The following is a 25528-nucleotide window of genomic DNA, read 5'->3' as shown; positions in this document are numbered from 1 at the left end:
TGCATTTAATTACATGTTTAACTTCAGTTTTAATGAGTTAGTGTGCAACTATCATATAATATCGCTACGTCTTAATCTGTAAAATATATATTGGAAATTAGTTCCACATATTTACCTAAAACCTTGTGGAACTTATTCTATTACTTTGCATTTGAGGAAAATCGTTGATCCTTGCAATGTACAATGTTACGGTAAAGTTCACCAGAATTATCAAGCATAGGGGTGAGAATGTTGAATAACACGCATCGTTTTCTTATATTCGAAAAAATGTACGTCGATACCAGTTTATAACAACTACCCCAATTATTATATTTGAAACGATTAACCATTTACCCAAAATATATGAAAATGTGTTTCAATTGGTTTCCCTAATCATTGAATATCAATGAAAAAACATTCAAACTTACTTCACTTTTCGGAATCCAATTGAAGTTCGAGCGAGAAGTCTTGGGAAAAAGAAAAGCATCGAATATCAATCCCTCGATAATCCATGACGTCACAAGCGTGAATTTTGCCCACCTTCTGAATTCATCGAGTCCTCGATTTTCGCTTCGTGAACAGCACGGAACGCGATTTCCTGATCCTCGACATTGTTGCCTCGACGGCTTATCATTGTCGAGGCGACATTTCCGATTTGTTCCTGAATAAGGCCCCTGAATAGCCAATTTTCACTTTTTTCATGGTTTCAGGAGTAGTTATGATATCAATCAATATCAATCAAACAATAAAACCTAGCAGGAGGCATCCAAAAAATTAACTCTCTCTGCAAGGCAAAAAAGAAGTTGAGGAATTATAATTTTATTTGAACCAAGATGTTAAAGCCTTAGAATGGTTGCTCAGCTGTATCCCATCGTGAATCTTCACCACAAACACAATATCTAAATAATAGCAAAATCACATCATCATCAACAGAAACTTAATACTTGAAATATACATGATAACATAATTTTGATGTGATATGTGGAGACTTGAATATAATATCTTCGGCAATTTTGGAAATCATTGTGGACTTTTAAATCCGATTTTTAGACTCATTAGGCCTTTTAAATTAGATTTATAGATTTAGATTTTGACTAACCTGTCCTGATGAAGTTACCAATTTCCTAGATCAATGGTAAATGTAATTATTAATATTTTCATATTTGAATTTTGGCCAAAACACAATTAAATCAGTTTCTTGTACCAACAGATTAAAAGCTAACACACATCCTCATTAAAGCAACAAAACACAAATTAATACTAAATGAGTTACAGTGGAACCCCGATTTATCGTTCCCGCATTCATCGTTTTCCCGCATTCATCGTTCGCCACTCCTGGTCCCAAATTAAGTTCCATAAAGACAATGTAATTTTTTCCCGCATATATCGTTCCCCGAAGTATCGTTTTCCCGCATTTATCGTTTGAAGATCGCGGTCCCGTCGTATAATTTTCCCGCATTTATCGTTTGACGAAAATGAGACGAAGTGTTTACAACGTGTTATTTATGGCTAATAACGACAGACACATAGTTTGAATCTTCCCCTGGAGATTGAAATACGATAGGGAGAAGCTGAGTGCCGTGGGGAAGCTGAGTCACGTTATCGCATTTCCCAAGATCCGGTATCCCCCTCCATTCAGCACTCGCCTCTCCCAGTCTGAAGCTTTCCTCTTCTCCGAAATAAAAAAAAAAGGTCCCAGCTCGAGCAGGGATCGTATTACGAAGACCTTAGCTTCGAAAGAAAATATCAAGTTACTCGAGAACAAAAGAAACCTTTTTCACGCTTCCCCCTTTCTCGACGGCTGACTTTTTTTTTAGCTGACTCGCTTCAAGGATCCCCACCTCTGGATGTCAACTGCTGCATGAATCACCTATTAGGCGAAAAGGTGTGTAAAAATGAATTTCGGCAATTGGTATTTTACTTCCATTATATTGAGATATTAGTGATGTGCACGTAATTAAAAAAAGAATGATACCAAACACGACGTATTTCTAACGTTATTTAACCATTTTAAGCAAGGAAATAGTTGGTATAATAAGATGGTGATTTCTGTCGAATATCGATATCCTCGCAGCTGATAGTGAGCTTCATGGCAGTTGATGCGGATTTTTTTCGAAAACAGGGCGTCTGGTTACAATAAACGAGTTATGCTACAAGTCTCACTTGTCTGAGGTGCTAACGAAGCGATGTCTTCTCAGGATATTTTGTTTCTCCCTACTAGCAATCTGAATTCATCTGCTCATCCAGAGCTACGCAACTTATTGTTACACATGAGTGGGTAAGTTGCCTTCTCCATAGAATAAAAAAATTTGCGCAGCCTTACGGTCATGCTTCACCGTCTGCAGTAAGCTCTGCTTACGCCGTACGCGATAGCATTAGTGCCGAACTTCACCTCGAACGAGTGGTTCCGTACTTTCCAGGATGGGTTGGCTTAAAACCGGCGAGTATTTTCCGTGTGGGTTCAATAGAGTCCGGTTTCATTTTTATTAGTTTTATTCTTATTCGTCTGCGGACCATGGCCCTTCCGAAGGCACAAGTGAGAACTTTAAAAGGCTGAAAATAATTGAAGACGAAGAAAAGAATCCGGGCTACAAATGCGTGAATATTACAGCACGCCTCGGTATGTCCGATAGTACATGACGGCAGGGGTGGGGGTAGAGCGAGATCCTTGGTGAAAACAAGAAGTGGGATGAAGCCGAGGATCAGGTGGGCGTGCCGCTGACGATTAACGCCACATTGCCTCAATCATATTAAACATTTAATTGCAAGAAAGGAACATTTCAAATAATAAACTATTTTTGGCCTTCTTGATACATCCTATAGCCAATCACTGCGACGGCGAAATCAGGTGTTTGAGGCATAACACGCACATTTCTCTCGTAAATACGTGTACTTGAAATGGCATTTGATGGATAAGAATTTTTACGTCGAACAGAAATGCATAATAGCAGTGAAAATTCCGAGTGGAGTGAAACATTTTTTTAGCAAGGCGGCGTGTTCCTTCAGGAAATTTGAAAGAGATATAATCCGAATCAACAATAATAACAACAAAGGAATAATATTCCTGTAATCAACTAAAATCTTTTGAATCCATTAATGAATGTCATAATTCGCAAAAATCCAGCGTTTCCTGGGGCATAGGCAACCCGGACAACCATTCCCGCATTCATCGTTTTCCCGCATTTATCGTTTTTTTCATCCATTCCCCTGAAAAACGATAAATCGAGGTTCCACTGTATATTCTCATTCACATTATAAGCACTTTTAATAATAATATTTATACCTTTATTACACTGGGCTCAAAAGGAGTAACTGAACTACCCAATAGAAAGTTAATTATTATAAAAGTAAATTATTATAATCATATCCATATAATTCATTAGTAAGTAAAATTAAATGGAGAAAAGCCAGTTGAAATCCTTAATGGAAGAAAAGTAACGAAAATTTGCCACCCCATTTTCTCCATAGCCATTACGAGAACTCCCTCTTTTACCATAAATTCCACATTCCTTGAAAATTCTCCAAGGCAATCGCCACCCCCCTGGAAGCAAAGTAAAGCCCTCGTATTCATTCACAAACCATGTATACTATGCCGGCCCTTATTTTTCAGAATTGCGAAAAGTTATGTTTTCCTGGTCTCAAAATGATCGAAATGAGGTCTATATTCACGTGTTAAAATTTGATTACTTTAAAATAACGGCAACCCGTGCCCCAAGGGCCCTCGAAGGAGAACGAAATGCAGTTATTGGTGGAATAGATTTCAATATATTCAAGAAGAAAGGAAAATGTGTGGTTCTCCGCACCTAACAGTGTCAGAAGAATTAGAAATACAATGAAAATGTATTTTATTTTGGTTAATGTGCCGAAATTCTTGGACAGAGTGAAAATAAATTGATCTCTTGGATTGGAAGTATTGTTATGGATATTAAATTCTTTCTAAGGTAAGCACATTTCTTCAGAGGCTAGATCTTGCCAGTGTGAGCAAATTCTTTGCCGAGGGAGGGGAGGGGGTTGAGGGGAAGTCTGTAGTAAGTGGTGCGGGCCGTACCTCAGCGGTGCCGCGGTGCGGGGTGGCGCCCTGGGGGGGATTGCATTACGACGGACGATATCTCCTAAACTCTTAGAGATAGGACAAAACAAACAGAAATTTGGCCCTAAAGGGCTTTACTTTCACGTTTTACATAAGAATAGCACTTTTTTAACCCCAAAAAACTCAATTGAGGGTCCTTAGAACTTAGGGCCCTTGGGGCACGGGTTGCCGTTATTTTAAAGTAATCAAATTTTAACACGTGAATATAGACCTCATTTCGATCATTTTGAGACCAGGAAAACATAACTTTTCGCAATTCTGAAAAATAAGGGCCGGCCTAATGTATACCTGGCTGCAATACGCATGCTCCACTGTGGGATGACATTGGATCTAGGAAAGTAGTTGGTACAGATGCAACAACCTCTGAGCAACGTGGCAGTTGCGCTAGGAAAGCACCAAATCCTTTGAATTCTGTGCATGCGCATTTGATAACACTGACCGTTTGTTCATCCTCCATTCCACCGTACACTGGTATGACTCGGGCTGGCATGTGGACATTCTCCAACAGCCACATGCAGTAGTCATTGATCTGTGCCACAACATTCCACGACGGACACAAAATAAGCACCATTGGACCATTACCCTTGGGTACCTGAAAGAATACACAAAAAAAATAATGATACGAGCAAATAAAGGATGTCCTGTAGACAGCCAAAATCTTGAGGGCTAACAGTCACATGCCATCAAATTCCACGCACAGTCTCGTCGACCCATATAGGTAATATGTAGACTTGCCGAGTCCAGCGCCTCTGGTGGTGAGCAAGGATAACTACAGTACAGTATATCAAGCATACGTTAATTTGTTTCAACAGCCGCAGGAGAATTGACACAGGCTCCATATGTTTCAAAATGAGTGTGAAGTACCTCAAGTATTTGTTTACAAATACTGGTGTTTATATTAACCCAAGCCAAAATTTAACCAATGGAACACAGTTATAGTTATGTAATTTCGGAACACCCACCTCTGGCCTACACTGAGGTTTCCTGTCTATTTCGTGCTCAATAATGGCCACTCTCCCTCTCTAAGTCACATGACACAATAAGTAAGATTATGAACATTAGCATGCAGTGGAAACAGTTGACATATTGAATGGCTTACTGTGCCTTGTGATTCTGATTTGTAACTCAATTTTTTTCATCTATTTTCTGAGGTCATCCTATGATTTCATCCCATATTTCCATTAATAATTTACTAGTTTTTTCTTTCATTCAATTAAAAAGGCACACACAATACTGTTTTTGCTTAAATTACATTATTTCTTCCCGCTCCAGGGGAATTTTTTCTGATGGCAATGTATAATAACTAGGGATGGGTCGAATAGTAGATTTCTCGAATTCGAATATCGAATTCGAATATTAAATCATTGCTCGAATATTCGAATACCTCGAATTTCGAATACCTCGAATACTAAACGATGAATGTGAAAATGTTTGACTAGGTCGCCTATGCAGCAGGAAACCCAAGATTTTGGCGAGTAATTGTGATTGCCTTTAAAGGATTCAAACAGGAATTTAGCTGATTAATGGAATATTTTAATTTTATGTAAACAATAGGGTAGTTTCCTTCATTAAAGAAAACGAAAGGTATTGATTGTGATTCGTTACCCACCATTAGTGTATTCATAATATACAAATTATTTCGTTCTAGAAATACCGGTTTAGACTAATGGCAATGTTCAATTTTACCTCATTTGAAAAAGGCCAGATTGGCGCCTATGCGATGCCACTCCACGTGACATCACAGGGACCTAGTTTCTACACGATCGGAGTTTTACATCATCTGAGGTTACCAATGCATGCATGAGGCACAGAGCTCAGGGAAACATGTCTTAATAATCACACAGTCTGTTTGATGAGATATTAATAATCCTTATTTAAGCCAAGCGCTACCAGCTAGCATGGTACTCGGCTACCTGCTAGCATCCTGCGTCGTAATAGCGCTCAGAGCCTCGCCCCAAGGTCACCTCACTTGCGGCAGCGGGAACCAGAACGACGTCACGCGGAGTTTTTCCCGGCATTCATACTTACCCGTCGCGTATTCGCGCGCTTGAAAATTTTCACTTTTAATTTAATCGCGAAAAATAGATATCGTCTTATAAAACTCTAAAAGCGTTAAATACGTACTTCAGGAGTATTAATATTTCGATTTAGGCAATAAAAAATAATAGGAAACCACCCTATTTGAGCATTACGCCTCCGTTGTATTTCTTCTTCTTCCTGGTATTTATTTTCTTGCGCAAAATGCTTAAATAAAGTCAGAAATATGTCGTGTTTGGTCTTATTCTTTTTTAAATTACGCGCACATTACTAATATTTCAATCCAATAAAGGTGTAATAACAATTGCCGAAAGTCATTGTTAGACACCTTTCGGGCTAGTAGATGACTCATGCAGCAGTTGACCTCGAGAAAGGGGGAAATTCGAAGCAGGTAGGTAGAAAAAGGTCAGTGAGTGAGAAAAGGGGGTGGGTGCGAGACACGTTTCTATTTTTCTCGCGTAACTTGATATTTTTTGAAGCTAAGGTTTTTGTAATGCAATCCCTGCGCGAGCTGGGATCTTTTGTTTGATTTCGGAGAAGAGGAAATCGTCAAGAGTGGGTGAGGCGAATGCTGAATGGAGGGGGATAGCAGATCGTGGGAAATGCGCCAATGTCACTATCCCACGGCACTGAGTTCCTCCCTATGGTAGTTTCATCTCCTGGGGAAGATTCAAAATAAGTGCCTGTCATTATTAGCCACAAAGGACACACGGCAAACACCTCCTCTCATTTTATCATAAGATGGATGCGGGAAAATGGTCAGTGGGGAGAAAGAGGGAAGGGTGAAACACGATTCTATTATTTTCCGGTAACTTGATATTTTTTTCAAAGCTGAGGTCTTCGTAATACGATCCCTGCACGAGCCGGGACCTTTTTTTTGTTTTCGGGGAAGAGGAAATCGTCTGAGAGGGGGGGGCGAACGGTGAATGGATGGGGAAAGGGGATCGTGGGAAATGCGCCAATGTTGCTATCCCACGGAACTGAGGTTCTCCTGATAGGGGACACCTGGGATTTTCGGATTTTTTTCATCCGATCAATTTCGGTTCCCCACGTCGAACTCTTTTCACCGCTCAAACCCGTGAATTTGATGTATTTCGTCAGCTTGCCTAAAACGGCGCTGCATGCACTAGACGAGTTCTCATTTTTCCGAGTCAACTACCAACGACGTGCGAGCGACAGTGTATGACGCGAAATTCAAAGTATTCGAGGTATTCGAGACGGTACCTTTGGCATAACTATTCGAGATCTCGAATATCGAATACTTTCTATTATTCGAGGTATTCGAGTATTCGCGGATACTATTCGCACATCTCTAATAATAACTCCTACCAACTGGAAAAAAAGTTAAGCACTTACCTCATTGTATAGGTCTGGAGAGAGCATGAAACTGATTAATGGCAGCAAGTAACCCAAAGTCTTGCCTGATCTTGGGGGATTGACCATTATAAGGTTGTGTCCACGCATAAGGGCAGGCCATGCATACGTTTGTATGCGCATAGGATCTCGGTATCTCATTTTTGAAAGCGCCTGAAAATATATGCTAATTAAACATGCAACCATGGAATGAGCAGCTTCACAAACATACCATCACAACAATCATGAAAGACAGACAACACCAAAGGGAGCTATGGAGGGCGGAACTCCCATCACTGGTGTTACTGGCAGAAAGGTGGTACGAGAAGCATTGTAAATTTAAACTTTAAAGCTTTTTCTTATTTACCAGTAAAAATGAAAGAAATCACTTCAAAATGACGAAAATTTCAAATATCTAGCCTTCTTATTGCTTAAAATGCAGACATCTGAAATATGAATGTTTTCCCCAAATTCACCAGAATGGCCATTTTTGGCATTTGTTTAAATGGCTGAAATTTCATTAAATATTAAACAGATGACTGTTAGAAATTATTATAATTATTATTATTATAAAGAAATTGGTCATTTTATGAATCATTCATACATGTCTACAACATAATTTTTTTGTGAGAAATAACCACAGTATCACTTTTCAAATGCCGCCAACAGCTTTTTGCATGACTTTGAATAGAAGAGCCATGTACATATGAAACAAGCATACACGTTAGAATCCAAATCAATTCCTACACAATGCCAGTTACGATCCTTGACATACCTCATGCAGTACACCTTTGAAGGGAGCTTGGGCTATTGACTGTATGGGCTGAGCGAGCAAATGTCCCCTCACGAGCACACGACTCATCTTGACGCGATGCGCTGTCAAGAGACAGTCACCCCCCAAAACATCTGGCATCCACGAGCAATGTAAGAGATGCGGCAAGCCAGCCCGGCCAACCCACGATGGCTTCACAGCCTCCGGCTCCAAGCTGCAAAAGAGAATATGGAGCATTCAAAAAATGACTAAGTGCTTTCTGTTCTCATTTCCTAGCTTCCTTTTTTGGTTCCGGTTCATTATTTAGCACTTACAGCTCAATTTTCAATAACAAAAGAAGATTTATACTCATTTGGTACACTATTCAAGGATTAAATTTATTGCAAACAAAGGATTAGCTTATCAGAAACATTATGAGGCATAATACCTTAAGCTAAATTTTTTAAATACTAGAGAACACAGAACGCTAATAACAAAAAAACATAAATAAGTTACCTACAAAAAGACAGCAGTCAACTTTACCTTGCTATCCAAAAAGTGTGTCACATCCAAAAGAGTTGTGAGTTAATAAACACCCAAGTACTAATTTAGCGACAGCATGCAACAGTTCTGCAATTCAGTTTTTCAAGGTTAACTCTTCCCTGGGGAAACCCCAAGCCATTTTGTGGTTTATTTTTCATCCTAAGTTTTGCTGTGATTGTATTTTGATACCCATGTCTAAAGGTATTCAATTTCCATTATAAGAGGCAGTATTTATGATATCCAGATCAATTATCCACAAAATATTTCAGCAGTTAAGTGACATCAGGGAGAGTTAGACAAGTCAAAGATAACAGACGTATTTCGCTTTCATGTTGCTGATGCCAAGACAGATAACGCATTAACGTTGCGTACGGATGGCGAGAATTCTCGTCATTTTTTTCCCGAATGTTCCGGGTGGATGACAAAGATTCTCGTCATTTAGGCGCATCAACCTAAACAATTTTAAAGCGTACAATATGTGTTCGTTAGTATGTTTTCAGTTGTTGTTCGTTATTCATAATGAATTGATGCAACATACCATTTGATTGGGTAAAGTTATATTCTACACATTAGCTTTTTGACCATGTTTAAACCAAAGGTATTACGCCCTAATAGGCACATATTTCCAATCTCAACTCCTCCACCCAGAATTCCGAGGAATATAAATACCCCGGTACGCAACGTGTTAAAACTTACTCAGCGCAGCATTCACAGTATAAAAAAAGAGGGCCAAATATTGTGTGAATCAGATGCAAAAATAGTGTACAAAAGGAGCATTGTTGTCAGTAGACAATATAAATCAGATGCAAAGACGTAAACAGGACTGAGATATGAGCTACTGTCAGTGAAATAAAGCAAGACACCAGAGTTTAAGGAGCTCTATTGTTTCAACAAAGCAACCAGTTTCTATGCGATGCACAGAACCATGGCAGCACATGAATCATAAGCTATTAGGTGTAGCTGAGTTGGTGGCAACCGAGCAGATCTTTCCTCCTTCCTCTACCACGGCCAGGCAGCTGCAACTCTTCGCAAAACATGCATAGAAAATAAAAAACCATAATGGCCATGATAACAGTATTTCATATTAATTTTCTAAGAACCTAAATTGCTTAAATTGGAATGAAAGATTGGCTAACACCACAAGAACTATGCAGGGGAGGCAATAGTTCCTCTGATTGAAGCTTGATTTTTGTTGACAATAAAGGTGCATTTTGGCTTTCAAAAATGTCCAGAGCGTTACAGCGATCCATTTACCCTCAATATTTTAAACTATAGTAGTCAGTATGCAGCAGAAGAGAAGAAGTCAACACTACCATTGAAATAGGGAAGCAAACACTGGTGGAGGTGGATGAATTCTGTTATTTGGGAAGCACGGTAACTAGCAATGCCACCAAAAGGGATACCTGCTTACAGCGGGAAACTTAAATATGGATGTAAAGAAACAATTTATAAGAACCAACATTTGGAGTATGCTCCTATATGGGAGTGAGGCATGGACAATGACAGCAACGGAGAAAACAAGGATAGAGGCCTTCGTAATGTGGTGCCACAGAAGAATGATGAAGATCAAATGGATCGACCGAGTTAGTAATGAGGAAGTCCTAAGAAGAGTGGGAGAGAAGAGAAGCCTCACGGAAAACCTTAATGAGAAGATGGAACAACCTTATAGGCCACAACTTGAGACGTGACAGCCTGATGAAGATAATCGTCGAGGGATAAGTGGAAGGCAAGAATGGAAAAGGAAGACCCCGAACAAAATATATGGAACAAGTAAAGAGAGATGTGAAAGAGAAGAAATACGTAGGTGTGAAAGAGATGGGAGAATTGAATGGAGAACTGCATCAAACAAAACTTAGGATTGTGGACATTAGATGATGATGATTTACCATAGTGTACAGTAGACTCCCGATTACCCGGCTGCAGTTTATCCATGTTGCGGATAATCCGTGCATGAGTTCACACTCGTTTGAAATTTTCCACGATCCTTATAAAAAATAAAAATAGATGCCAAAGCACCAGGATATTTTCATCTTAATGCAAGGCTAAACCGAGATTATTCCCTTAGAATCCCCTTAGCAAAATGACTTTATTGTATTTATCTACTGACAAGGAATTTCTCAAATCTACTTGGATGTCTGCTTTAGCATTGCAGACGATGATCAGCGGCGGGAAAAAAAACACTTGATTAATTTTTGATGATTCTTCGATGCTTAACCAATCGTAAAAATAGAAAAATGTTATTTATGGTCTTTAATTGTACATTTCATATCACAAATGCACAATTATTGTCATGGCCACGAATGCGGTTGAATACGACCCAAAGGAACCGAAGATTTTGTCATAGCATCAGTTCTGCGATCAGTCTATATCTGCGTCATAGCATCAGTCTAAGCGATAGCATCAGTTCTGAACTTCACGCTGATGATTAATGTAACATTGTTCACAATTTACACATTACCTCAATTATATTAAAATATGTTTATTAGAAAGGAACATTTCAAATATTAGACTATTTTCCGCCTTTGTGATCCATCTCACAACCAATCACTGTGCTGGCAAAAGCGTTTTTGTTTTAGGCAAAACATGCACATTGCTCTCATAAATACATGTACTTGAAATGGCGATTGATGGTTAAGAATTTTTACATAAGAGAGAAATCCATAATAGTGCTGCAAGTGCCGAGACGGAATGCAAACATTTTTTTAGTGGGGTGGCGTGCTCCTTTAGGATATTTGAGAGAGAGATATTAGTCGAATTCACTATATGCCCTAAGTGTTCTGATAAAGTACTAATATTCCTGTAATCAGCTAAAATCTTCTCTGAATCCTTTAATGAATATCATAATTACGAGCCAAATCAGGAGTTTTCTGGGACATGGCCAAACATTCCCGCATTCATCATTTGTTTTCGTCCATTCCCCTGAAAATTGATAGATCGGAGTTCCATTGAATTCACATTTTCCGATTCTTCATTCCACCTCTCCCCGTCATTCGCCCAGATAATCGGGAGCTTGCTGTACTTAGTTTATACACATTTGCAACTCCAATACATAACCTCACAGTATGGAGCGTTTTCATTGAACCACAAATAAGTAAGTGGTAAAGACACATATTCAGTTATATCCTCTCTACATTTACGATGTTCTTTTGATGACAGTGATGTACAAGTTATTTTCGAAGTTTATTTAAGGGAACTTCAAAATTTAGACATTAAATTAGTTTCCTTAATATTTTATTAAAATATCAACAGTGACAAACAAATCATATAACTCACCTGGTGTTTAAGAAACTGATATCAAGATTAATTAACCTTTAACTTAAAAACTTTGAACATAATTATTGTCAATAGAAAACAACAAAAAAGCTAAGTAAGTGAATAAGTTCACACTGCATTATATATAAGTTCACACAGCAGTTTGCACAATAGAAGGCAATTTCTTGCAAAAAAAAATCCATATTTTGTGAAGCATTCAAAACCAAAGCTCCATTTAACTTGAATGTTGAAAACTAGGAATATGTACTTGATAATTCATGTTGATCTAGTGTTCTTCTATGCATTACAATGGCCTCTCTTCGATAAATAAAATGAATTGAGGTCACCGTGCAAACGATGATAGGAAACTGGAAGGGAGAAATGAACTAATTCTTTTACACCTCCCGGTTTAAGTTGAAAACCTACATGTACACAAACTTGCTCAAAGTGTCAAAAATCTCATACACTTTTTATACAAATAGAGTATTTGCACTTTTTTGGTGAGGCCTGTAAAAAGTCAGTTTGGTTTAATTAAGCAAAATTCCAATTCCTACAGTCGTACGACCATGGGTGAATTTGTTATTAACAAATAAACATTCCAAAATCAATGTTGCGCTTAAAACACTCTGCCGCCATGTCAGACGGCTTGTGACGTCAATCCCCATACTCAACTGACTGCAGTTCCTCCGATCACCTGCGATTGATGGAAACCTTGTTTATTGTTGTTTACGAACACTGAGGTGAATCTGACGGAATAAACCATCTGTCCTACTGTAAATTGGTGGTATATTTCGTACAATAATTCTTTAAGTTCGTAGCCATGAGAGAAGATAGATTAATGGCTTGTAGGACAAAATTCCGGAATGAATATTGTTTTGTTCCCATATGTGGGAGCACCCGTGTTTCTACATCGAACAAGATTTTTGTGGATGTGGACGTTGTGATGTGGATTAAACAGAAAAGATTTTACAAAAGAAATTTGGTTCCCAGCAAAATTCAAATGCTTAAGTTTAGTCAGAAAAAAGTAAATCTCACTAACAGTTTGAGCAATTATTTATTATGGAAAGGACATTTTCTTTTAAGGTTCCAAAACCCAGAGGCAACCAAAACAAAATGACATATAGCATTATTCAGCAAAAAGAGTCAAAAAGAAATAAAAACAACCTTTCACAGTTACAAGAATCTTATTCTAAAAAAATTGAGAATACTATCAACGTGATTGAGATGCTTCCATTTATTATGCACAAGGTAGCTATTTTTTTGCCAAAACTGATTAAATTACAGGTAAGATTAAAAATGATGGAGGGAGTTAATCTTACAAATTTCAAATTTTAATTATTTAAATGGCAATATATACTCACATTTTTTGCTTCTCGACCTCCTCCATTTTTCCAACAGCAGTAGACATTTTTCCTCTTGACGTCTCATCGCTTAAAATGGGAGTTTTGGGAAGGCTACTATTGGTACACAGGCCAACATTCTCTTGGGCAGCAACCAATGGTAACCGAACACTTATATTTTGAAGTGACACTCCTTTGCTTTTAATCGCATCAAAGATTTTGCTGTTCTTTTCAGCTTCAATTTTAGACAAAGACTTAGCCAGTGAATGCACTTCCCTAATTTCTCTAGATATAGATTCATCCGAGAAACAGGCCTGATCAACAATGGGAACTTTGTCAGAACTTTCTGTGGTCTGAGATGGCTGCATCAGTCCTTTTTTCACAGGTGACTCTTGTGCACGCATAAAATTCGCTGACTCTGTATCAAAATCCTCCTTTGCCTTCATTCTTGAAAATTCCTTCAATGCTTTATCGTCACCCTTCCTTGGATTAGAATCCTCCAAATCAAAAACTTCACCATCAACAGATATGACCTGTTTGCAAGCAGTTTCTTCTGCTGAGGCACAACCCATCCATTTTCTTCCAGAAGATTTTTCTTCGGACGAATGAAAATCCAATTCACCAGATACTCTGGATGTGCATTCCAAAGAAACCAGAACATTCTTTGGCTTCTCTTCCGTGCCATCTTCAGGAGAACCACCCTCAATAGTCGATGCCGGATTTTGTTTCTTGGTGTGAAAAACTTTGAAGAATCGCTCCATGGAGCTGGAAAACCCAGGCTTTGACGACGAACAATGGTCGGAACGATCAGAGCCTTTTGTGTACTCTTTACGCTTCAATTCATTCAACTTGAGATGGCCACTGGACGAATGAGATAACACACTGGAACTCACTTCATTTTCATTGGCCACTTTACTACTCTGACACAATTCATCTTTGTCCAATTCATGCAAAGATGCAAGAGGAACACTTTTGGATACCTCAACTTCAGTTTTTCCTAAATCTACTTCACATTCGTTGACACCTGAGCTTTCTAAATCCACTCCATTATCTATCACAGTCTTGGGCTCAAGACGCTCACTGCTTTTGGGAGGACGTGTCCGAGACTCTGTACATGCTAATAAATCTGAACTAACATCCGATGAGTTCACATTCTCTTCAACTAATGATGCAGGCAGTTTTGTTTTTGGCTGAAATGAAAAGAGACAAAATTAGCTTCAAATCACATCAATGAAGGAAGAGTTCAAATTACAAATATTTCATACACAGAAAATGACTTAAAACAACAATGACAGGAGTTACCCAATTAACTTATGAATACAATGTAGTCAACTGACAGTCTTTTCTTAATGTGTAAACATGTTCTATCAATAATAAGGCAATCACTCATCCACACGGTGTGATCCATGGAGATGATAACAAATTTCAAGATAAACAATGGACTACTTTCAACGCTTTTATTTTTATGATTTAAGTTTGGTTCTTGGCAGTTCATACGAACTTTCTGTTTTCAATTTCCCCCACTTTCCCAATATTTCCACTCCACATTTTAAAAATTTCTGATTTTATAACAATGGCAAACATAATGTAAGCATTGACTACAAATTGGCTGAAGATTAGATTCACTTGAGCCAGTTATAAGATCATACTTAAATATTCCAATCATGGCCATCCAGCCATGTGAGCTCACAGGCACTTACATTCGAGACAATTCCTTACAGCTGACAAACGAATTTTAAAACTTTGCTAGCAACATAATCTCGCGGCTGAGCTTAAAGCCACCGAGTTCATCCACCGAGTTACGGATGGTGGGTCGACCTTTAGATATAGAGGTTAGCCGCAAGATAAGCGAGTTCTCTCGTCGAATAAGCAGTCGTGGACAAAAAGCGGCGGTATTCTGAGGGGGTATTGAGCTACCCTTGGGTAAGGTACACCATTTAAAAGATACCACAACTTGTGAAGATACCATGACTTGGCGACTGGGGGCCGCTAACAATTATGCCTCTCATCACCCGGGGGAGAGGGCAGCAGCTCTTCTTCACATGTGCGAAGGTGGAGACCATACTGGTCGGTACAGCGACACACATTCGACTACGGGCGTGGTCACATTTACTTTAACGGCTGTAGTACTGCAATGTGGAAGGCAGGGGAAACCACCACATTATCATCCCGAGGAGTCACAGCTACTCCACTCAATTTATATAATGACATGATGGAATTCTCTCGGGTAAAATATTTCGGAGGTAAACTAGTCCCCCATTCGGATCTCCGGGCGGGGACTACTCGAGAGGGTACATCGGTCAAACGAGATAGAATGTTACGGATAGGAACATGGAACGTCAGATCACTTCGCACCAGCGGTAAGCTAGAGAACTTGAAGGTGGAGATGCGAAGAATGAACCTCGATGTATTAAGCATCAGCGAAATGAAGTGGCCCCAGGAAGGAGACTTTTGGAGTGGAAGCTACAGAATGATACACACGGGATCGCTAAATGGTAATGCTGGAGTAGGCATAATGCTTAGAAAGAGCGCCGGGATGCATGTTAAAAGCTACCTGCAGTTTAATGAAAGGATAGTAATGGTGAAGATAGATACTAAACCCGTAGCTACTGTAGTGGTACAGGTTTACATGCCTACGTCAGATTATGAAGACGAAGAGGTAGAAGATGTCTACCAAGATAAAGCGGAAGTTATCAAGCAGGTAAGAGGGGAAGAAAATCTTATTATTTTAGGTGACTGGAACGCCGTCGTCGGCGAAGGTCAAGATGGAATAATAACTGGGAAATATGGGTTGGGTAACCGAAATGAAAGAGGGGAAAGGCTACTTGAATTCTGCACGGAGCACAGGCTAGTGGTTGCCAACACTTTATTCAAAAATCCCCTGCGAAGAAGATACACGTGGAAGATGCCAGGAGACCGTAGAAGATTCCAAATCGACTACATTCTAGTGAAACAAAGATTCAGGAACCAGGTGAAGGACTGCAAAAGTTATCCAGGGGCAGATATCGATAGTGACCATAACTTAGTTATAATGAAATGCCACCTTAAATTTAAAAAGTTGAAGAAAGCCGTGAAAAACATATAGCAGGTTGAAAAATTGAGGGAGGTTCAGCATCAACTGGCTTTTAAAGAGGCTGTAGAAAATAAAATAGGGGAGAATACGACCAACAAACCAATGGAAGAGAGTTGGAAAACCATTAGAAGTGGTCTGCAGGCGGCAGCTGAGGAAATTCTTGGTAAAAGAAGAGTCATTATGAAAAAACCATGGATCACGCAGGAAGTTTTAGATCTCATTGAAGAAAGAAGAAAATACAAGGCTGCGAAAACAGAGGAAGGACAGAATCGTTACAAGAGAATGAGGAACGAAATATGTCGTAAAGCACGGATGGCTAGAGAAACGTGGATGAAAAGCATTTGCGAAGACGTGCAAAACAATCTTAAACATGGAAAAGTAGAGGCCACTTATAGGATAGTGAGGAATCACTTTAAGAAAAGGGGCGTAAAATGTAATACCCTTAGGGACAAAAATGGAGAACTATTGATTGAAAATGAAGAAAAAGGGAAGAGATGGAAGGAATATCTGGAAGATTTGTATAAAGGAAGTCGCCTCAGAACGAATTCTATCGAAAACGAGAGGGAAGTGGATGCCGATGACATGGGAGCCCCAATTTTAAGATCAGAATTTGATGCGGCTGTAAGAGACCTCAGGATAAATAAAGCGTCTGGCATTGATGACATTCCTGCAGAACTAATTAAAAATTCAGGAGAGAAGACGTTGAACCAGCTATACAAAATCATTAGTGAAATGTATACGACAGGTGAGATACCAAAGGATTTCGAGAGGAACATTATAATCCCTATTCCTAAGAAGAAAAGAGCGAAGAAGTGCGAAGATTTTAGGACCATAAGCCTTACTACACATGCATCAAAGATACTGACAAGGATTATCTATAGAAGAATAGAACGAAAAGCAGAAGAGTACTTGGATGAGGACCAATTTGGATTCAGAAAAAACGAAGGCACAAGGGAAGCAATATTGGCCCTAAGACTGCTCATAGAGAAGAGAATGGAAAAGAACAAGCCAACATTCGTTGCGTTTGTGGACTTAGAGAAAGCTTTTGACAACGTGGATTGGAGCACAATGCTTGGAATCCTAAAGGAAATTGGGGTTCTTTATAATGACAGAAGAATCATCCACAGTTTATACAAAAACCAAGTAGCCGTGATAAAATCAGGGCCCAGCTGTGAAGAAGCAAGAATCAAGAAAGGATTGTGACAAGGCTGTACATTGTCACCCGTAATTTTCAACGTTTACATTGAAAAAGCCATTAATGAAATAAAAGAAAAGGAATCGGGAGTGAATATCCATGGAGAAAAAATTAGCATGCTAAGATTTGCCGATGACATAGCCGTTATAGCAGAAACAGAGAAGGATTTGAAAAATATTCTGGTTAATATGGTTGGGGTAATGAGTAGATATCAACTGAAAATAAGCACGAAGAAAACCAAGATCTTAGTATGCAGCAGAAGAGAAGAAGTCAAGACCAACATTAAAATAGGGAGGCAAAAACTGATAGAGGTGGATGAATTCTGTTATTTGGGAAGCAAGATAACTAGTGATGGGAGAAGCAAGAAAGAAATTATCAGCAGAATAGCCCAGGCGAAGAGAGCATTCCACCAAAAGAGAGACCAACTTACAGCAGGAAACTTAAATATGGAAGTAAAGAAACAATTTATAAGAACCTACATCTGGAGTATGCTCCTATACGGAAGTGAGGCCTGGACAATGACCGCAGCGGAGAAAGCAAGGATAGAGGCTTTTGAAATGTGGTGCTACAGAAGAATGATGAAAATCAAATGGATCGACCGAGTTAGTAACGAGGAAGTCCTAGGAATGGTAGGAGAGAAGAGAAGCCTCATGAAAACCTTAATAAGAAGACGGAACAACCTTATAGGCCACATCTTGAGACATGACAGCCTGATGAAGACAATCGTTGAAGGACAAGTGGAAGGCAAGAATGGAAAAGGAAGACCTCGAACAAAATATATGGAACAAGTAAAGAGAGATGTGAAAGAGAAGAAATACGTAGGTGTGAAAAGATTAGCTGATAGGAGAACTGAGTGGAGAGCTGCATCAAACCAATCCTAGGATTGTTGACCAGTGATGATGATGATGAGCAACATAATACCTAACCCAAGTTCATTCATATCAAACTCCAAAAATCAATTCTGATGCTACAAAGTCCACAAAAATAGCAAAAACAATGTGGTTCAACTTAGAAATTTAACAAAAATATGCTACACTAAACCACACTGGAAAAAATGCTTTATGATCTTCTCTTGAAAGTATACAATGGAAAACCTCAATTAAAAAAAGAGTGGGAGGTTTCCTGTCTTTGGACTCATCCATTGGCAAAGCACTTATAAATAGGGATTTGATGGAAAATGCAGCAATGTATATATTATGAAACAAATTCAAGCAGTAGTAAAAAATAAGTCAAATAGGGCTTCCCAAGGTTCATAATAATAATAATAATAATAATAATAATAATAATAATAACCCGTGTGGGGTTTTCCGTCCCCCATCGGGCGCGTCCCCAGGTGGCGGATAGGGGAATGCTCGGCAGATATGCAGGGTAGGTGGGAAATAAAATACCACCCGCGGACCAAAACGGAAACCGAAATCCAGGCGCGTCTGATCCCATATTGGGCGGCGTCCTGGTCAGCGTTTGTCCCCATGTTAGGGGCGGCTGTCTCTGTACCTGGCCGTAGGTATAAAAGGCAATACCCATTCTTAATGATGGAGACTAAATCGGAAGCCTCGGATGGCCTGCCGCTGCCTGGGGATCGCCAGGGTGCCTCTGGAGCCGTCGCTGGAGGTAACAGTATGCGAACCGACGGTGGTCATGCACTGAGGAGGCGGGTGCTGACCGGGAGACCCGAAGAAAATACAGCCCGCCACATAAGCAGCACCCCAACACCTACACAGGCTGCGACAGCTGAAAGTGCTTTTCAGAATCCACTTTTTCCTGAGACCACTGAAGCTGGCCGTAAACGTATGCGCATGAAATGGAACCATGAAATAAACTGCTCTATCATGCGTATGTATTTTTTCGTAACAAATAATGAAACTGACATGACGGCATATCGAGGAAAGCTGCATGAAAAATTCAAAGAAATGTACCCCAACTGTAATGTAACACCTCAAAGACTATCCGACCAAATTAGAACAATATTCAGAAATAACCTCATCTCAAAGCCCATGCTAAGTAAAATAAAACAAGAAGTCTACGACTCCCTAGCTACGGATAATAGTTCACATGACATAAGCACAGGAATGGGAAATCACCTTGAATGCGAGACAACAGGCGCGGCCGTCGGGGAGACCAACATCAGCGGCGAACAACAGGATAATATCGACACGGTTGTCATAGAACACCAAGCTTCAATTTGTGAAGAGGCACTGTACAAACGTGTGGAAGATGAGTTCAATACGTGCCTTATCAAGTATAGAGGACTAGACCCCACAGGCAAACCAGGAATACCCAAACAACAATCGTCTGTCAAGCTTGCAAAAATTATTAGTATAATAAATGAAAAACTATTACCGGTATATTTAAGTGATGAAAAAACATTTCAAGACCTACACGATTTTATATACTGCGGAGCAGCCACAGCTGTTTTGTGCAATGGTGGCAGGATTGTCCCGAATAGCAGTAATGGCAACAATGGGGAGGAGCCAAGACCGCCGATGGTCAATGGAGAACGCATTTGGCGCAAACCAAAATGGAAAGTCCGATTAGAACGGAAAGTGGATGCCTTAAGACAAGACCTTGCACGTTTAATCCAGTTTTCGACTGGTAATCCAAGTACATCATTAAAAAAAAAAGTTGAGAAGGCATTCATAAAATACCGTTCCCACACTCAATACGACAAGCCCAATGAAAATATAAAAGAAATTATTGACACCCTCAAGCAAAAACTTGCAGCCACAAAAATGAGACTCAACAGATATAATAAATGCACAAGAAGAAAACAACAGAATTCCCAATTTGAAAATAATCAACGAAATTTTTACAGAACATTGGGCAATAACAAACAGAAGAAATCTATTTCTTGTGAAAATAAAAACCAAAGTAATTCTAACTCTCAGGAAGTGGAGAAATTTTGGTCAAATATTTGGTCGAATGATACATCCCATAATAGAAATGCGCCTTGGATGAGAAATGAAAGAACAGCAGCGGAAAACATAGAAACTATGCTTCCCCCCATTATTACAATGGAAATTCTGGAAAAAATTCTTAGCCGAACCCATAACTGGAAAAGTCCAGGAAGTGATAATATACACAACTTTTGGTACAAAAAATTCACCAGCTGCCATAAGCATCTACTGAAATATATAAACGAATTTTTGAAGTTTCCAGAAAATATTCCAGTTTTTTTAATGGAAGGTAAAACATATTTATTGCCAAAAGAAGTCGCATGTAACGATCCATCAAAATATAGACCGATAACTTGTCTACAAACATTTTATAAAATTTTCACCTCTTGCATAACAGAAGTCATCAACAACCATATAGATGAGAACCACATTTTTACGGAAGAGCAAAAGGGGTGTCGCAGAGGAAGCAAAGGTTGCAAGGAACAGTTGATAATTGATTCAATTATTCTTAAACAAATACAAGAAAAGAATAGGAACCTACACAGTTGCTACATAGATTACAAAAAAGCTTTTGACTCTGTTCCCCATTCCTGGCTTATTGAAGTACTAAACATCTATAAAATTCACCCAGAAGTTATTAAATGTCTCCATACTGTGATGAAAAAATGGAGCACCATCTTGCACATAAAAACTGACGAGGGTCTTTTGCAGACGAATAATATCAAAATCAAACGGGGAATATTTCAAGGTGACTCTTTGAGTGCGTTATGGTTCTGCCTTGCGCTAAACCCTCTATCAAACCTCCTGAATAATACTCAATATGGAGTCAAAATAAAAGGAAAAGAACCAAGATGCCACACTCTATCGCATCTCTTCTATATGGACGATCTCAAGCTATATGCAGGATCTAATAATAATCTAAATCAATTAGTCCGTTTAACTGAAATATTTTCTAAGGATATAAACATGGAATTTGGAATAGATAAATGTAGAACTATCACAATATTCCGAGGTAAAGTACAAAGGAATGATATTCCACTACTGGATGGGCAAATAATAGAGGCCATGGATGAGGGAGATACCTATAAATACCTAGGATTCCAACAAGCAAGACGACTAGACCACTCTACGATAAAGCAAAAACTTTCGACTGAATTCCAAAATAGAATCAAGAAACTTGTTCGCACGGAATTGAACAGCAGAAACCTCACTAATTCAATTAATACCTTTGCCATCCCTCTCCTGACATACTCCTTTGGTATAATCAAATGGTCACAAACAGATCTAGACGACCTACAAAGAAAAATTCGATCCCAAATGACGGAGAAAAATATGCTCCATAAAAGCTCAAATATAGAGAGGAGCACGCTGCCCAGAAAATTTGGTGGAAGGGGTATCGTAGACATCAAGAATCAGCACAACTCACAACTTTCTCAGTTACGGAAATATTTTTTCAGCAAGAAATCTACCTCGGATCTCCTGAGAACTATCTGTGACGCAGACAATAAATACACACCGTTAAACCTATCTGACGAAAGTATGCAAGTTAGTGAAACCACTGTTACTATAGACAGTAAAATGTCAATATGGAAAGCTAAATCCCTTCACGGAAGACACCCTCATGCCCTGGAGGCCCCTGAAATCGATAAAGATGCATCGCACGCATGGCTCAGGCATGGGCAACTCTTCCCAGAAACAGAAGGATTTATGATCGCAATACAAGACCAGGTGGTGAAAACAAAAAATTATGAAAAATATATAATTAAAAACCCAAATTTATTGGATGACAGATGCAGAAAATGTGATCATGCCTCTGAGACGATACAGCACATCACAAGTGGATGCACTAACTTATCTCAAAAAGACTACCTACACCGTCACAATCAAATATGCAACATCATACACCAGAAATTAGCTCTGAAGTATAAACTCATAGAAAATGGAGTTCCTTATTATAAGTACACACCTAAAACCATCCTTGAAAACGACCACTGTAAGATTTATTATGACCGTTCAATTATTACCGATAAAACAGTCCATAGCAATAGACCTGATCTAGTAGTACAAGATAAAACTCACAATGAAACGTACTTGATAGACATTACCGTACCTAATTCGCATAATATCACTACAGCCTACACCAGCAAAATGGAAAAGTATGAAGAACTTAAAAATGAAATCAAGAGATTGTGGAAATCAGATAAAGTACACATAATACCCATCATTATCTCCGCCACAGGAGTAGTGCCTCATTCACTCCATCAAGGTCTTCAAACTATTGGACTGCCGAAAAACTTGTTTATTACCATACAAAAAGCAGCAATTTTAAATACTTGCCGGATTGTCAGAAAATTTTTCAAAACAGAGTAAAGAGACGAGAGTACTTGGTGATACCCGTACCTCGCCTACAACCAGCAAAAATGCTGTGAAAACATAAAAAAATATATAATAATAATAATAATAGTTTTATTGGACATTAAACAAATTAGAATTTGCAATAGTCTTCGTCATACACATAGGAAATATCAATACACAAAATACATATGGCAAAATCGATTGGATTATGCATCAAGAAAGGACATTACAATTTCATTTTCGAAAAATTCATTAATGGAGTAAAAGGCTTTTTTCAATAGCCAGTCATGAATAACTTTTTTGAACTTTGTCACACTTACAACTTTAGCTTCTGGGGGCAATCTGTTAAAAAAACGAATTTTTAGTACATCAAATGAATTGCTGTTTTTGTTTAACCTACAATAGGGAACATCTAGGGTGTCGCTATTCCTTGTATAATGATTGTGGAAATTAGACCTTTTTTCCAAAGAGCCCAGATTATCTTTGACATTGCACAGGGATTTATATATATACAAGCCGTACAGAGTCATAATCCCAAGCTTGGAGAAGATAGGCTTGCAGTGATCCCTTGGTTGAGAAAAGGATATTATCCTTACTGCCTTCTTTTGCATTTTAAATAAATTATTGGCAGATGGTGATTGGCCCCAAAGTTCAATACCATAATTAATATGGCAATGAAACAAAGCAAAGTATATATTTGTAAGGTACTCTTTAGGTATCAAGTATACAAGTTTACGTAGCATATAAACTGCCTTGGACAATTTACTAAGAGTGCCTACCGTATGTGGCTCCCAAGTCAGTTTTTGGTCGAGTTCAAATCCTAATAATTTAATGGTGGTCTGGGGATTATCAGAAGTGCTCAAAGAGAAGACGAGTGACTGGGTTTTATCATTGTTCAGAACCAGACCGTTCGCAGAAAACCAGTTTGAGGCTTCAGTAAAAAACAAGTTAGTCGTAGTGCTTGTATTAGTCAGGTGATTAGACTTGTGAATAAAAGTAGTGTCGTCTGCATAGAGTATGGACTTGCATGAGACGTTACGGGGTAAGTCATTGATTATAATAAGGAATAGAAGAGGCCCAAGGACTGAGCCTTGAGGAACTCCATAATTTAAATTCTGGGGTGAAGAAAGGTTATTATTGATGAAAACACACTGGGATCGATTGGTGAGATAGGATTCGAAGAGTTGTAGTTCAAGATTATTGAAACCATAATAATGAAGTTTTTGAAGAAGAATCGGATGAGAAACACAGTCAAATGCTTTAGATAGGTCGCAGGCAGTTAGAGAAATGGAGTGGAATACCAATGGAATACCAACTTCTTACGTATATGTATACTTTCACCTTCCCTGACTTCCAGTCCAATTTTTAAAAATTTATCTGACTTAATATCGATGGCGAAGCAGCCATGTATGTATTAGGATTAAGGGTAAAATGCAGCAGGGTAATCATCTACATAAAGCCCTTCAAGCTGTATTAACAGACATGAGAGGGGAACACAAGGCCTTTACAGAGAAAGTAGGGACAAGGAGATGGGCATACGAGTAATTTGACTATGTACTTAGCTCCACCTAGTACTTACGTATCAAGTCACTTATTGTTCGGGAAGAAATGAATTCCTACAACAAACTATTCGAAAAAATTTCTCTTATTTTGTTGTTTCCCACGGACTTAGAATCATAATGGGGTTCTAATGTGATTTTCTCTGGGTAGTTTTGAAATATGTATGTATATCTGTCCTTAATTGCACAAGCAATCTAAGCCAAGCATGCAGACTTCAAGTGACTAGCAGCCTTCAAGCCGGTTTCCCCACAGTTTTTGACAAACTGTGAGCCTTTCCTTTGCACTATTCTACATCCACGGATTAAGTGTGTAATTGTGAATGAAACTATGCGCAACAAAAACTTCACCGGAACTTGCGACTTAAAAAACTTTCTTTTTGACCACCCTACCATCCCCAACATGTGGAGTTTACCGACAGTGCATGTGCTTACATGGGAAATTTATTATACAAGAACTTCTTATTGGGAATCTACTGTACTGAGTTTCATGAAATTTCAGGTTGACCTATTATTGTGAGACCACTTCTTGGGACCTTTTTAAAAAAATACGATAGGGTAGTGCATGCAATGTTGAGGAATAATTGAGAAAAAAATGACAGTTTTTTGAAGAGATAAATGCTGTGTGCTACTCCAATGTTATGGGGCCCACAACTGGTCTTACAAGTTCATCTCTTTAGAGCAGCCAATTGTTGATAAAATACAGACAAAATTTCCAAACTTGATTTAGCAGAGTTAAATATTGTGCATTCAATATGATTTTTTTTTCTAGTGAAACTATGTATCCTAAAGACTACATCAGAACTTGCGAGAAAAACCTTTTTGCTGGACCACCATACCATCCCCCATCTGTGGAGCCCGCCCACATTGCATGTACCTGAATGAAGGTCACCCTTCATGGCCAAACTGGCTAATTCCCCACAAACACAGCTAAGGTGTTTAGATTTAGGCGAGCATGTTTTTTGATAAACAAAAAGTAGACAAAACAATTAGATTTAACAGTCTTTTCAGGCCTTCTCACATCTGAGCAAATATGTAAATATTTTTATTTGTCTACCTTAAAAGCTTCAAGTTTTACCTCACTCATAAAAACTGAGAGCTCAACATTTT

The 25528-nt window shown here is 38.8% G+C and overlaps 1 protein-coding gene across 1 annotated transcript in view; it reads right to left on the bottom strand.

Annotated features, from left to right (window-relative positions):
- Nucleotides 1-25528, bottom strand: part of LOC124168773 — a 136407-nt gene that overhangs the window by 81285 nt on the left and 29594 nt on the right. Inside the window, exons 8-11 of the mRNA XM_046547064.1 lie at nucleotides 13367-14535; nucleotides 8235-8445; nucleotides 7463-7633; nucleotides 4509-4661 (exon numbers count right to left, since the gene is read on the bottom strand). Of these exons, the coding sequence (XP_046403020.1) occupies nucleotides 4509-4661; nucleotides 7463-7633; nucleotides 8235-8445; nucleotides 13367-14535 (1704 nt within the window). The remainder of the gene's footprint in view (nucleotides 1-4508; nucleotides 4662-7462; nucleotides 7634-8234; nucleotides 8446-13366; nucleotides 14536-25528) is intronic.

This window comes from Ischnura elegans, chromosome 12 (genome assembly GCF_921293095.1).
Source record: "Ischnura elegans chromosome 12, ioIscEleg1.1, whole genome shotgun sequence".
In the NCBI taxonomy this organism is placed as follows: Eukaryota; Metazoa; Arthropoda; class Insecta; order Odonata; family Coenagrionidae; genus Ischnura; species Ischnura elegans.
The sequence above is the reverse complement of the archived record's forward strand: the minus strand, read 5'-3'. Positions and strand labels throughout refer to the sequence as shown.